Here is a 16,067-nt window from a genome sequence, read left to right on the forward strand (position 1 = left end):
TAGCATCAAAATGGCGCCATAGGAGGTACACGTTGTGAGGAGAAGCTTACCCCCTTGAAAAAAACACGGTCTCTGTAGACAGCCCAGGCTCCACAAATGGCAACAAAAACAAACTGCGCCAACCTGCACCACGAAACATAACATACAGTGTTCCAGCCAATAACCAACAAAAAGGATTTGGGTGTGGGGGGTTGGGGGGTTAGGGCGTGGAAAGGAGGGGGAGGGGACGGGATGAGGAGGAGGGAGGGGCGAGCTAGCTAGCTAGCTCACAAGAAGTGACATCACCCAACATCGCTTAGAGCAGTTGTTCCCAACCTGGGGTCCGGGGACCCCTCAGGGGGACGGCAAAGATCACAAGGGGGTGCGCAAGTATTTATCTGGTTTGATGTTGATTTGCACGTTAAACAAATTATGATAATACACTAGAATATATAATGTATACAAAAGTCTATATAAAAACTATATATTTTTGTTCTCGCTTAAAATTGTAGGCAGGCTACTTAGTGGGCCAAACCTCCGGGACCTCTTAACCTGGGACCCTGCTGTCATCAGGTCAGCTGCTAGCTGCTATCATCCACGGCATCACTATTTTATGAATGAAACATGGTGAAGAAATGTAAAAGTGCTGATAACTGCTCTGTATCAAAAAAGAAAGTAAGGCTCTATCTCGAGAGTTACCTCAACTTCAGTTTTGGAGGGGGGGGCTCAGCTTTTCTTAGACATAAGTAGGGGGGGCGCCAAGGAAAAAAGGTTGGGAACCACTGGCTTAGAGCACCTTAAATGTGTAAATACTCACCATTAATGATGCAAAACAAAGGAGCGACTGTATAGGCTTGTAAAAAAAAAGAAAAAGAAAATAAGCAAGAAAAAACATTAAGGACCTGTTAAGTTCCTGTGGTCTCAGCTGGTTGCCTGGCGACTGGTCACAGCCAAGAAATAGTCCAGCACAGAACACAAGGTAAAACAGCGAATTGTCATTTTTACACTTTTGCTTTTGTACATATTAAACAAACGAGATATTACACGTTAATTTGTGAGCTTTAGGTGTGCTAGTGAGTGTCACCTTCAGATAGAGCCATGCAAGCTGTTTCACCAGTCCCAGTCTTTAGGCAAAGTTATCCCTTGTGTTGTCCTCGGGTCGAATTTGACCCGTTTTCTAAAGTTTTTTATATCAGAAATATGGGTTTCTTTCAACAAAATTGCCCAAAATGAACATTGATGCATGGAGAGCAGGTAAAGTATATAATTACTTTAATTGAATTTTATTCAATTTTAAAGCATTTGAAAAAAATGTTTAAATAGTTTTCACAACAGGATATCCTGACTAAACTTTGACATAAAGCAGTCTGTGATATCCACTCAACATCCTCTGATATTAACTATTTTTTTTTAACTAAAAAAATAGGTATAATGTCATAAAAATGTATAGGTTTATTGACCATCAATCAAAAAAAGCTTTAAAAAAAGTGACAAAAACATTGGGAAAAAGAGCCCAAAAAAAAAGTTCTTTTCAATTTTGACGCAAGTTAATGGTCGACGGGAAGACAACACAAGGGTTAAACTGACCGGCTGATGGTTACAGCTACATATTTAGCCTACATACATTAGGAGAGGTATGATCTTCTCATCTAACTTTTGGCAGGAAAGCAAATAATCATATTACCATGTCTTTTTGATGGAAAAAATCTATCTCTTTTTTTTTTTTTTTTAAATAGTAAATCTCCATCCCCCTTTTCTGACCTCCCATCACTCACAAATCATTTTTCTACAGTCCCTAACCTCCAGACAGTGGGACCGACATTATTGCGTGAACGTTGACAGACAGAAGGCTAGTCAAAGGCACAGGCATCAGCATCTCTGTGCAGGCGTGCACACATTTTCAGCAAAATGCTTGTTCTCCTACGCGCAAAACTATTCCTGTGTTCCACACTTCCTGTCTGATCTACCTATCTGACCTCACAGGCTGGCCTACATTCAAAGACCTACTTAATGATAAACTTGGGAGGCCGGCCGATGCATTGAGGACAGTATCACTGGCTCAAGCTACAGAGTTTTGGCTCACACCTTTAAAGTGCTCATATTATGCTTTATGACTTTTCCCTTTTCCTTTATTGTGTTATATATCTTTTTGTGCACGTTATAGGTTTCCAAAGTGAAAAAGCCCAAAGTCCACCCCAAAGGGACTTACCATCTCCAACAGAAAACACTGTTCACAAACTGCTCCAAACAGCTCTATTGTAGTCCAGCCTTTACTTCAGAGACAAACGTGGTCACTTTGTAACATGTTATAATGCTCGCCTAGCTGCTAGCATGGCACGCCCTCATACTCTGCTTCTGACTGGCTAGTAGTCCTTACCTAGCTACTGCGCATGTGCAACTCCCAGCAAAGATGGAACAGAAGTGAGAGGTCTCACTCTGTAGCTAAAACAGAGAGCTCAACACACAGGGTGAGAAGAGGAGCTGCAGCAATGTGCAGTAAAATATGGTATTTTTTGAAAATTAAACCATGTAAACCTAGTCTGGTACAACCTCTCAATACAATTATGAACCTGAAAATGAGCATAATATGAAGACTTTAAGTAACTGTAATGGCAATAAGCTCCCTGCACACTATGCTTGTTTATGCAGCAGCCTCAAATCAAGTATCACTTCAACATCAAACAGCATTAATTATGTTTGTGTTGAGGTGTTTATTTGACCTGGGTAAGAAGCTGAAACAAGCCATATGGTTCATAATAAATGGCCTTGAAGTATTATTGAATATATTGAATTAGCAGTATCAACATATTTAGCCGAAGCTTGGCTGAGACTGTGTTTTCCCCTGATGCGGTAATAAAGACTCACCGATTCACAGCTGGAGGCTCGCCAGCACAACAACATGCAGCCTGACTGCACATAGCAGAGGCACTGTGGGAAAGTAACCACCTAAAGGCATCATTTAGCTTCCTTCTGAGATCAGCACCAGTGAATTCCTGGTCTCACATATTCTACAGAAAACACCAAAATATTCATTTGATGACACATGAGGCTTTGTTCCTTGCAGCTCTTGTGCTGTTCTGTAGCCAACGCAACTTTGAGCTTTCTGTGAACCAAGGCTAGAGCCAGGTAAGAAAGAAAAGGTTGTCCAATGTCTATACACTGAAATTTGCAAGCTCTAAGGGGTGATAGAATGCAAAACCGAGTTTAACTGGACTACCAAATGCTGCCACGGGCTGCCGGCCGCAGAGCCCCGGCAGCCCCGGCATTTGGTAGTAGAGTAACCCAGAAACGCCCCTTTGCCCTGGGTATGGAGTGCCGCGGGCTGCCCCTGTCTCGTCAGACTGTGTGGAGCTCCTGAAGTCCGACACCGTCTTACCAAATTAAAAATTAGCCATCAATTTTCGTAAAATGGCCCGTATTTGAGATAGTTGATTTCTCGCATAAAAAAGTCTCAGAAGTGAATTTAGTAATGAAATAGCAGACGAACAATGTATAACTTTGCAGTGTCTGAAATATAAGTCCACTGTGTGTGTATATGCTTCACACAACCAATCAGCGCACAGCTCATCTAAATATTCATGAGCATACCATATTTGGAAGAAAAACTCTCGTTCCAAATAGGACCATTCCACAGGGTAGCATTAGGGCCCATAGAACAGCACCCGGGCCACTTTCAGCCCACCCAATGTTACATACCCTATTAGGAGACCTTAAGGAACAGTGTGAAACACCCTATATAATCATTCTATCACCCCTTTAAAGATTTTATTTCGACCTACAAGGTCTTTTGCTGGCAAAACGGGCTTTGTTTACTGCTTCTTATCCTGCCCCTGTACTGGTTGTGTGCACACTATCCACCTTCCACTAGTAAAATATTGTACTCTTGTACTCCTACCAACAGAGATTCTAGCTATTTCTTCAGGTACTTTAATTCTACATCCATTGCAGTTTTGATCATTTGAAATAAGGGCATTTCATTGCGCTTCAAACGTCCTTCCCGACATGAAAACAGCTTGACAAAACAATCTTAACTCGAGGTCCATGGCATGCAGGATGCATTATGGGGCTTTTGATCACATTACATGGTCATCAGCAGCAGTTTGTAGGAGTTCGCCCAGCTGTCATGAAAATTAACTTTAAAAACATCTACAATTCCAGGACAACTGGACAAGCACGATTTGCTGAGAACGCTCACGTGATATGATCGAAAGCCAGAAACACTAAATAGACCTTGAGGCAAGATTGTTTTTTCATTGACATTTCGTATCTTGAATGAGCAGACTTGACAACCACAGCGCTTGAGGGACTGTAAGGAAACTCTCTCATATAAATATTAAAAAAAGTGCTCTGTAGAGATTTCTTGTAAACAAAGTTCTCAACCAAATGGATTGTGTATCATGACGTCCAACAGATGTGTCCTTCCTCAAAAAAGCATTTGCAAAGCTGATTTTTTTTATTTTTTAAACATTGCCTTGTGTGCATCTAAAGGATGAGAACTTTCTTGCAGTCTTCTTCGCTCTATGGTGTTTTAAGCCCCCCCCCCCCCCAAACGTCGACTTCAAGGCACCTAACCATTGCCTGCCTTCCAGGCAGCGCTGCCTGGAAGACGACGTTGGGGGCTTATGCTGCGTTCATGCCACCTGGGAATAACAGGGACCGCCCCCGTGATTACGTTGTTTTTCCGACTGCCAGCGTTCACATGGTCGGGATGCGTGTTCTTCTTGTTGTGTTATATTGGCGTTTGGCATAACAACTTGTTGCATGACTGCCACCAATGGATGGCTGTAGCCTAGAGCATCAGGTGTGTAAAAACATGGAGACCACAATAACAAAAGATTTGCTGCCGTTTTCGTATACAAGCATAGAAACAGCACATGGACAGGTGTTTGTCTGTGTTATCTGCAGGACAACGAACGGGAAAGGACACAGATAAGGGGTTGTTTTTTTTTTATACATGGGCCTATTTATGAAGAATTTGAAACAGGTTATGTTTCTTGGCAGAGGCATTTGTCCACAATAAAGTTTGTCATTGAAATATGTTCAGTGGACCAAAGTCTCCTACATCAAATGTCAGCTGTCAACAACGCGTCACCACCTGATTCCCACAGGAAGGGACGTGAATGATGACGTTTTCACTCGGAAAAAAAATGTTTTTCCGATGTCTATGAACGCAGCATTAAAACACAGTCTTCTTCACTGCCTTTGCAAGTGCATTGGTACGTTTTGCACATTACTGCCACCAATTGTCAATTAGTGGGATATTTTGAAACCAGCAGCAGAATAAGAATGGTGCCCATTATGTGCAGGTGCAATCTCATGCGGGGTACAAACAAAACAGGGACCCACTCAAAACACATTGCTCCATAACACCACTAGTGGCCAAAAACTCCAGAGGATACATTTAGGTATACAGACAAATACATTGGCACTCATTAGTACTGGATTAAAAAGACGCAGCTTTAGCAGGGTCCGAGGCCTACAATAAAAGAAGAAAAGGCACCAGGTATGAAAAAGATAGATTTATTTAATGACAAATTAAAACAGAAAAAGTCAAGGAGTTGAGGGAGAGCAGCAACATTACTGGGACTCCACATGAAGAGAAAGGGAGAGATGATTGGCTTGACCTCCCTCCCTCCTCATAGACAAAAAAAAAAAAAAAAAAAGAAAGGACTTGTCCACACAAACAAGAGGACGGAGAGACAAATAGATGAGGGAAAACAATCAAACTTCGGGGGAAAACACAAACCTTCAGAAGAACAACACAACTTGCTTTTTAACTACAAACACTGAAGTTTAGCCACAAGTTTTACAACTGCCTTTTAATTTTTTTGTTTTTAAAAGTCATTACAAAAAATGATAATTATGATAATCTCCATTTAATAATAACAATAGCAACATTGTAACGGTAGAAACTGTCCCTCATTCCTGGTTGGGTGATCAGTCAGTCAATCAGTGGTTGAGGCCGACACTGGCAGACAGAGAAGAAAGGAAAGGAGAGCGGAGAGAGAAGGGAGAAAGTGTGCAGGCTTTTTGCCACATGTCCATCTCGCCTGCACACACACACACACACACACACACATATCAGGAGTTCTTTCCTCATACAAAAAAAAAAAAAAAAAAAGACACCTAAAATAATTAAAAAAGAGACTTTAAAAAGAAACAGACTTTTAAAAAAAAAAATAAACCACAAAAGAAAACTGACTCAACTGAAATGCAGTGTTTTTTTTCCTCGTTCTGAAAACCCACCAAAAAAAAAAAAAAGAACCCTCTAATCCTCGGTCCAAAATACTCCGACACGCACTCGACTCGCCCACTATTACACCTGCACACGCGGCCTGTAATGCAAGGAACAGGTGTGAGAACTCCACTGTTGTGCCCCCTCCCATGAAAATAAAAAAAATAAAAAATAAAAAAAAAATCCCAGGGCTGATGTAGCTGAGGGCCTTCCTAAATTCATACAGTATGAGAGCAGAGTCTGTTCGATATAACTATGAACGACGACAGTCTACTTTCAGAGCGTCCGATGCACAATCTTTAGCCTTGGGTGGACCGATGTGGGCCCGGAAGCAAACCAGATGAGCCTGTACGGATGTTCTGTAGACAGGACGCCGCCCGGGTGTCTATGGTTATGGCTGCTACTGCCATCCGTGCGTGTGGGTGACGATTCCAGTCCCAGCCATCGATCGCTACGTCAGTCACGGGTGAAGATAAAGACCCAAATCGGCGATAAGGAACTTTGTGGGCTCTGGGTTCCAGTCTGAGCTAGCCAATACACCATGACGCTCAACTGTGGTGAGTCCCAGCCACGGCCAACCGTTCAATCCAGGAGGTTTGGGGGGGGGGGGAGCTAGCTAGCTGGCTAGACCTGACCGGAAGTCCGTGTTGAAATTTAGCGCGAGTCTTGCTCAGGGTGTAGCTGTCAGTGCGTAGGGCCTGCTCCGTGGCGACCGGCCTCCAGCGGCTCTGAGTGACGGGCGGAAGGCTGTAGTGTCTGAAATGTCTGACGATGATCGAGGGAATGAGAAGAAAGACACTAAAAAAAAATAAATAAGAGGAGTGGTGGGAAATCACAAGAGTTTGACAAGAGTTTGACTGAACAACTTTGCTGTGTTTTATGACCAAGAGAGGGCGAGACAGCATCATATATATATATATATATATATATATATATATATATATATATATATATATATATATATATATATATATATATATATATATATATATATATATATATATATATATATATGTGTGTGTGTGTGTGTGTGTGTATGTATATGTAGAAGTCTATAGCCATCACTACACAGTTATGTTCTTGGGTTTATTCATTCCTCCACTCATCCATCCACTCATCCATCCATCCATCACACCCCCTGGGGCTCCACGGCTGCCTGATCAGACAGTCCAGTTCCACGTCTCAAGGGGTGAGGCGGGGGGGGGGGAGGCGTTGTGAGGTCACAACGGATTTGACCCACTTAAAAAAATGCCCCCCCCTGACCACCTGTAACTTTTTGACCCTCTTTTCTTCAAAGTTCCTAGCACATGGAGATGGTGACGTTGATGCCCAGGTTGCCGTTCTCGGCGAACAGCTGTGCGATGGACGTGTCGAACACGAGGCAGTCGCTGTTCATGATGGCCGTGGCGATGCCCTCGTGGATGGAGCGCGGCGTGGCCTCCCAGGTCAGGCGGCGCCGGTGCCCATTGAGCTCCAGCCGGTAGGCGAAGTTCTCCGCCTGCTTGCGCGTGCCGATGAGCTGCACGATGGCAAAGAACTGCTGGTGGCCGTCGTACTTCTCCTGCTTCTCCAGCACCAGCATGAAGTGGAAGCCGAAACACGACTGCATCATCACCCAGTCCACGGCGCCCGGCAGGTTGATGTCCGTGGCCAGGAACACAATGTCCTCCCCCTGGACAGAGACACACGCAGGTCAGACAGGTTCTGTGTGTGTGTGTGTGTATATGTGTATATATATATATATATATATATATATATATATATATATATATATATATATATATCATCATAACATCAATAATATGGAAAATAAAAGATACTAAAAAAAGAAAATAAAAGATACTAAAAAAAATCCACATGAATGTACTAAGGGATATCAGAGAGAGAGAGAGAGAGAGAGAGAGAGAGAGAGAGAGAGAGAGAGAGAGAGAGAGAGAGAGAGAGAGAGAGAGAGAGAGAGAGAGAGAGAGAGAGAGAGAGAAAGAAAAGGAGCATCTTGTTCAATTGTATTTGTCTGTTCAAAAATATAAAACAATAAAAAGTTGATCTACACAAAAAAAGGAGCCCAAAACAGTCGGCGACATTAAAGAACGGCTTGTGTATTGCTAAGGCCACAGGGTCAAAATTAAATGATTTATTAAAAATGGAATAACAATAAATTATAACAACTTATTTCACCAGTAAATTCCTGTTAAATGACAAAAACAACCACTGGATGGGAAAAGGTTATTTTACAACAACTTTGAATGCAGCACGAGGCTGGCAAGGCGAATTTCAAGTGAACGCAACATCTGCTTTTCGGCAGCTACAGACTGTTGGAATCCTCTCCATTGAAATACAGACAGAGACACACTTTTACACCATTTAGCTGTCAGCATTTTAACCGTGTTTACTCCAGCTGCTAGCTAACGGTAGGCTAACGTTAGCTGCTGTCAGGTGTATAGCATTAAAAAAAAAAAAAAAAAAAAAAAATTCCATCTGGCCAAGAATCCATTCAAGCCCATTTCCAATTTTTCCAAATCGAGGCACCAATCACAACCGTTGAGGCGGGCTTTACACGATGACGATAGCGCAGCGACGGCAAGCAGCTTTTTGTTTACATTCAACATGACGGCCACCGAAGCACGTGCTACGTCACCCGGATCGTTGGTCTGATTGGTTGAAGGACTATCCAATTGCGCCCAGAGGCATTTAAGTGGCGTCCTTTGGAAATGAGCTGTGAATGAACCTTCCCCAGACCCACTCTCAGTTACAACTGAGAAGGGTCTGGTGTCAACCAGGCTACTAACAGGGTACCACAAAAAATAGAACGCATGTCCCAGTATGGCAGCTAGGAGACCGGTCCAGGAGGAAATGCTAAATTCACTCAGACGTTTCCTCAAAGGATTCATTCCTTAAATCATCTAAGACGCAAAACGTGAATAAAATGGAGATTCTTCCTGTGTAGGGATGTAACGATTACCGGTGTAATGGTAAACCACAATAAAAATGTTGACGATAACAATTACCGTTTTCATTTAAAATATTATTACCACGGTGTGGAAACCGTGCGTTTAAGCCTTCCCAGCTTCATCCGAGTCTCCTGAAGTTGCCGCGCAGACGCACTGCGTAGCCTGCAACGTGCGTTTCTTGAAGTTGGAAACATGGCGGAAGGAGGAGATAACACCTTTGATGTTAAAAGTTGCACTTTTGATAAGGTTTTGCCTATATTTTTGTAATATAATAAACACTGTTGCACTTTTTGAAACTATTTCAGCTTGTGTAGGCCTATCAGTGCTTTCTGAACATATTGAACACACAATACTACAATAATACCGAAAACCGTGATCATTTTGGTCACTATAAAAGTGAGGTTACATTTTCATACTGTTACATCCCTATTCCTGTGTCCCAACAAACTCCTGTTTGCTGTGACAAATGTCACTGCCCCCCCCCCCATTACGCGTAGTTTATAAAAGAAGCCAAGGAGACGGGTCAGTGTCTGACCTGCAGTGTGGTGATGGACTTATGCTGGTGCATCAGATGAGGCATGACGGCGTCCAGGGAGCCCTGCCACTTGCAGGAGGCGCCAGGGCAGGGGCAGGAGTACGGCCGAAACTCGCACAGCTCTTCGTGCTCCGTCTTGTCGGTGTGAGGCAGCGTGACTTCGCAGCCCGATGAGGCGTACTTGCAGGGGAAGAGGACAGAGTTGGCCACCTTCTCCATGGCCAGGTTCCTGATGGAGCCCAGGGGGCCTCGGCAGGTGGGGCAGCAGGTGAGCTTGGGCCGGCAGTTGGAGCATACCTGGGAAGGGACACATGACAACAAGTTAGTGTTTATCCTCCGCGAGATCTTAGAGGACGTTCTGAAACGTCCTCATGGGCCCAAGCACCCACGGTTTGTTTTCATAGTCGCTCTCATTGTATTCTGGTTGGCCATTTATACATTTCTCAATATACTATAATACTTTTCTTTTTAGTGCCAGCAGTTTGAAGTAAAACTTACATTTGAGCCTGTAACTTGGAACATTTTCCTTGACTCTCGGTCAATCAGTGCATTCATTTGGCAGCCATCATGAGCTGTTACAACCGGCAGCCTATGCCAAAGGAAGCATCTTTAGGGATGACTATTACTGCTTCGCCCACTCATGATCAAAACTGTTCAGCAGACATTGACATATCTGTATTCAAAATCAGACTACATTTTTGGGACTCTACCCTTTGAACCCTTGCACATATTAAAAAAATAGATTTTTAGGTGAGACAGTCATAGTGGTTAAAAAAAATAGTTTCAAGTAAAATGGTTACTATTTATTAGTTGAGAGCACCGTGACAAGGCTATATTAAAATATAAATGGATGTGTTATAATAGGAGTAAATACAAATGAATATTATTTTAAAGTCAAGCAATCGGCTTAATTTGACCAATTACAACACTGATTTCTGAAGGTCCTACTGAATGAATATTGACCATGATTAGATTCATAACATTGGAATTCAGTATCTTGTCATTTACTTACTCCAACGGGACAGAATTTACCTTCAACTCAAATACTTATAACTGCTGTCATGATGATGTACGACTGAACCGCAGACCTTATTAAAATGCTAATTTGCACACTTTATATTTGTGCATAGCACAAACACACTGGTAGCTATAGCACTGAAAACAGTGTCATGCAGGTTCTCACTGAGCTTGAATGCAGTCCAATAGACAATTATTTTTGGTCTTCAAAAACCATGGTAACATGGGAAACTGTGCTATACACGACTATTAAGGGTATTGTGACTATTAAAGCAACACTAATAAAGCCTAACTTGGGAATGTTGATTACTTTACACCAAGGCGTCCAAACTTGTGGCCCACGGGCCAAGTTTGGCCCGTGCTCCCTTTGTTTTGGCCCGCCATGGCATTTGACCTGCTCATGCTTATTCTCCTCTTAATTTGAAAGTGCTGTAAAAACCTTAGTGTAAATGAGTACAAAATGTACATTTTCTGCAGGTGAACAGTACTTAATCTGAAATTTACGGCAATGTAAAGCTCAGTGCTGGTTAATTAAATTACATAGGCAAGTTTTATTCATGAAGATTTACAAGATGTATAGTATTCTCCAACAACGACATTTATTTTTGGCCCGCGGCCTTCCATCCAGATACATTTTGGCCCTTCATATGAAAGAATTTGGGCACCTCTGCTTTACACATTCAACTTTATGCAGTATGTGTACAGCACATTTACCTTAAAATGTAATGCAAGTGAGACACTCGACTCGATAGGACTGTAAAATGTACTGCGTACAACAACCGGCTCTGCTTACTTTCCAGGCTGGTCAGTACATACCAGGTGTCCAGACTGGCACTGCAGGATGGGGGGTAGGACATAGTCGAAACAGACAGGGCACTCAAACAGGCTGGCCAGGTCGCTGTTGGAGGCAGTGGTGCCTGACAGGGTGGGCACGCGCTGGGAGGGGGGGCACTTGGAGGTTCCTGTGGGCAGCGCGGTGGCAGTCTGGCGACTCATTTCTGATAAAGGGAGAGGGCCATGATAAAAGTGTTCTGACATGATAAAGAGACTGACAACATGGGGCTGGCATGTGTGATATGACATCAAATCTTATTTGTAATTCCATGCAAAAAAAACAAAACAAACATAAAATAATAATTTCTTTATACCTTGTTTTTACCTTGGTGAATAAATACTGTATTGTAGAAATGTTTACTAGCTCATTCTAGTTGTAACCATTTCTGGTGTCAATTTGGTTTTTGTTTTGTCATCAGGTGAACAAGCTTTCATCATCATCATCATCGTCATCATCATCGCCATCATCATCATCATCATCATCAGGTGAGATTGCCATTTCAATGTGGCCCTCAAACAAATCGTGTGCTGCATGAAATATAACTTTCCTCCTCCTTGTTTGTCTTCACCAGTTGCACTATTCAGTTTACATGATGACATGCAGGTACTTGCTAAGCTAATCTAACCTCGTCAGTGGCACTCGCTTCGCTTTGTAGCTCTGTGCAATAGAAGCAGAGCCACATTCCACTGTGTGTGGGCCATATACTGCATGTTTAGCCATCAACAATAACACACACATTTCTGAATAAAGTATCCAATCTCTGTGATCAAATGTGCATTGTGACAGTTTTACTACGCATGTCATGGATTCCATAAGTGTATAAATGTAAACTCAAATATCACGGCTTTACTGCCTTACAGAAGCATCCAGTGTGGTTACCCACTTGTCTCAAACTCTGTAGACTAGTCATCCTACCACACCTCCCTATTTGTCAATTCATTGGTCATTCAAACCAATTTGACTGTTCTTTTGGGAGTTTAGACACTGGTAACTGCAGACATTTGGATTTCATTTGGAGCATCTGGACTCTTAAGGGGGTATATACCATCTTTCTATGCTACTATACTGTATGAGGAATGAGCACAGAACATGTCAGTATCCTCTCTGGCTGTCTCTTTATGGTCTGAACCTACCATGTGCAACATGACTATTATTGTCCCAGCAACAAGTCAGAGCTCTGCAGACTTTCTAAGTCATTCATTCATATATATATATATATAAAATATAAAATATATATATATATATATATATATATATATATATATATATATATATATATATAAAAGAACCACCAGACACTAAAGTGAATTCAGATGTGGTGTGTGGAGCTGCTGTTTCCTATCGTGCTGAGCAGTTGCCTTGGTAACAGGTTTGTGGTTAAGTATGGGATGGCCTGTGAAGCAGAGAAAAGGAGAGGGTAGAGAGGAGGACAGTAAAAATGATGGGCACTATGTGTTCGGGGGGGAAGAAGGAGAGTTACTGGAGACAAAGGAAAGCAGGGAGGGAGGAAGAGATGATAAACAAGGGAGGGGGCGGGGATGAGACAGCAAAGTTTAGAATCATGCAGGGCAAGTACATCAGAGGTGGACAGAAAGACCTAAAAAAAAAAAACGTAATAATAGGAACATTGAAAAATAAATGAGGATGGGTTAAGAGGACACCAGAGGAGGATTGAAAAATGTGCAAATAAGCAAAGAGTGGACACAGCAGTGTGGGTGTGGAGATAAAAAAGGGAGGGAAGGACAGGAGGATAAAGGGGACATTTCACAAGTTAGGTCTTTTCTGAGCAGTACTACTCCCCTACTCCGCTACCTGGCATAGTTCATCCTTTTTATAGCCCTACCCACAGACAGATGCAGCACACTGAGACCCAGAACAGAGAGGAGAAAATGTGGAGAGAAGAGAGGATAGTATGTGTGGGAGGTGAAGACAAAAAGAAGAGAATCAGGTGGTGAGACAGCGCAGCAATGTGTACACAGACAGTACAACAGCTGGGAAATTAACACCCACCAGCAAAATCCTGCCAAAGCTTTAGTAATGCTCAATTTGCCTAACCTAGTGGCTAATTTAACAGTGTGTAGGTGTTGAATAAAATAATTCTGCTGGAGTCTGGGGACATCATAGGTGGTCTTTGCATACGTTTCAGGATCTTTGTGGTTAATGCAGCATTCAAGTCCTACTTTTTTTTTCTTTTGACCGCTTTTTGATGATGCGATGTTGACTACTTCTATGATTAGCACTTAACCATTAAAAAGAAATCTTACTTGTAATAGTTCTAGTGCTCCTACCAAGGAGGCATTTTTAAAATTGTGATTTTCTGTTGAGATCTTTGACCACTCCCAGAACGTTTTTGGTTGGTGAATACCAAATGTGATGCTTTCATCTACATCATCACTACTTGCATAAGCTTCCCTTTTACATCTAGCTTGGTAGCTGGCAGCACTGCCAGCAGGCAGACCACTTATGTAAGTGCATCTGTTAGGGTAAAGCCTCTCTGCACGCACACATGCACACACATGCCAACTGCAGTGGTAAAAACGGGACCTAATGAGAGACAGTATTAGCTAGCTGTAACTGTGTCTGCAGGCTTGTAAACACATCTGCTGTGGTGGAGATAATGCCTTAGCAGCTATTTATAGAACATCTTAGCTAGCTAGCATGCTAGCAGCAGCCCTGCAGTAGCAGTAGGACCAAATTATCAAGCTAGCATGCACGATTGAAATACCTAACAGAGTAGCTTCGTACAGGCAGTCACTAACTAGACAAATGCAGTTTGAAGACAATGCAATTCACCCTTTAAATGCTTCACATAGGGGTGATTTTATACTATCTCTTTTTATACTGTCTCTTTAAGTACAATACCGTTTAGTAACATGGGCTAACAAGGCGCAGCACCGTACATTTTACAATTAGAGCAGGTCATTTCACAGTTTTTGAACTGGTCTGAAACTTGTCTTTCGACTGCCGCTTCTTAATAACGTTACCTGTCTGATAAATGTTTTAGACACACTGCTGTTTACACTCGTCTTTCAAGTTCCAGCGATTTCTCTGAATGGGTTCCACAAGTGGATGTATACGTTTTAGCCAGGAGGTCCATTCATGTTTTCATGCAGTGCTTCCGGGAAGTCTTCCCACATTCCGCACTGGTGCATTTGTTGGCTGAATCTTATGAGACAATGCGGTTATTTGTGCTGGAATTTTCCGCATTATAAGTGCTGGATTTGCGGGGATCGATTTTTAAAAAATATGTGAAGAAATTATGTGCAATCCAGCACTGAAATTCAGGCCCCGAGTAATCCTGAATATTTCTAAATGTATGGTATTTATATAAAAATAACAACTGACCCATGGCATGCACTTAAATGTGTTATGTATGTCCATGTGTGTATATGTTAGGAAAATAATGTTAATGAATACTTGCTATATTTGAAAAAGAAAATAAATATAAATTATATATATATATATATATATATATATATATATATATATATATATATATATATATATATATATATATATATATATATAGAGTATATTTATTTATTTATATTAAGTCCTTTTGCTAAAACAGGACTAGTCATTTTTGTAAGAGTGGAGGCTTACTGCCAGCGGTGTGTGTCTGCGTGAAACACTGCAGTGCCATCTTTATGAAATGTGCGACCGCTCAAAATGACAAGTGTGAGTGGAGCTCAGAGAGAAATGTGGCAATCTGCCAAGCTGGACTGGCTGGATCCAAAATACTTGCATACTTAATTGTAACAAAAAGATACATTCCCTCTTTAAATTGGTGAAAGGAGCCTAGAAACGATAAATGGTTTACAGTTAATGCAACTTGAAAAAAACTGCTGCTCAGTCAGCAGAATTACTGTATGGCTAAACACAATTCACTGAAATAGAACACCACTGGACCTCAACCAGGAGGCCAGGAAAGGGGGGGGTAAGTGTTGTAGTCTCTCAGAGTTGAGAAACGTTTGAGCTGCCACACCCAGTCCTTGTAGGAGTGAATTCATGTATTGTTTAAAATGTATTGTAATTCAACTATGAGGGTTTCATCTGTTTAGAGGTTATATTATGATATCAACTTAAAATTTGAATTCTGACGAGATCGTCAGTCACTGATTATCACTGGTGCACAGCAATGTTTGAAAAAGCCAGCTCAGTTGCGATTGATGTGATTAACGCATTGCTTCCGATTGGCTGAGCTATGGACACACTTTTGGGATTTGGGCACGCCACAAACAGCAGAACTGGTGATAGTATAATGGCTGTAAGAACAATATAAACAAGTTCCATTCACTTTAAGGAAATGTTAAATAGTTTTGTTAGCGGTTTAAACATTACTACTAACCCTAATCCTAAATCTTGCCTGGCTAACATTACCTACAATAGCTAGTTGGCAGCACGTAAAGCTAAATCAAGTAGCAACAAGCCCAGCTAAAGAGAGCCAGTGGGGGGGATAAACATAGTATCACTTTTTCAGTTGGCACACTGGGAGCTAAGAAGTGACCATAACAA

General features: G+C 41.8%; 1 protein-coding gene across 3 annotated transcripts in view; it reads right to left on the reverse strand.

Annotated features, from left to right (window-relative positions):
- Window positions 1-7,233: 7,233 nt before the first annotated feature.
- Window positions 7,234-16,067, reverse strand: part of siah1 (siah E3 ubiquitin protein ligase 1) — a 34,125-nt gene continuing 25,291 nt past the window's right edge. For all 3 annotated transcript variants that reach the window (XM_031294818.2, XM_031294819.2, XM_031294817.2), the window contains 3 exons: window positions 11,534-11,715; window positions 9,701-9,997; window positions 7,234-7,886 (listed from right to left, as the gene is read on the reverse strand). In XM_031294818.2, the coding sequence (XP_031150678.1) occupies window positions 7,515-7,886; window positions 9,701-9,997; window positions 11,534-11,715 (851 nt within the window). In that variant the 3' untranslated portion in view covers window positions 7,234-7,514. The remainder of the gene's footprint in view (window positions 7,887-9,700; window positions 9,998-11,533; window positions 11,716-16,067) is intronic.

Source organism: Sander lucioperca, chromosome 7, assembly GCF_008315115.2.
Source record: "Sander lucioperca isolate FBNREF2018 chromosome 7, SLUC_FBN_1.2, whole genome shotgun sequence".
NCBI lineage: Eukaryota > Metazoa > Chordata > Actinopteri > Perciformes > Percidae > Sander > Sander lucioperca.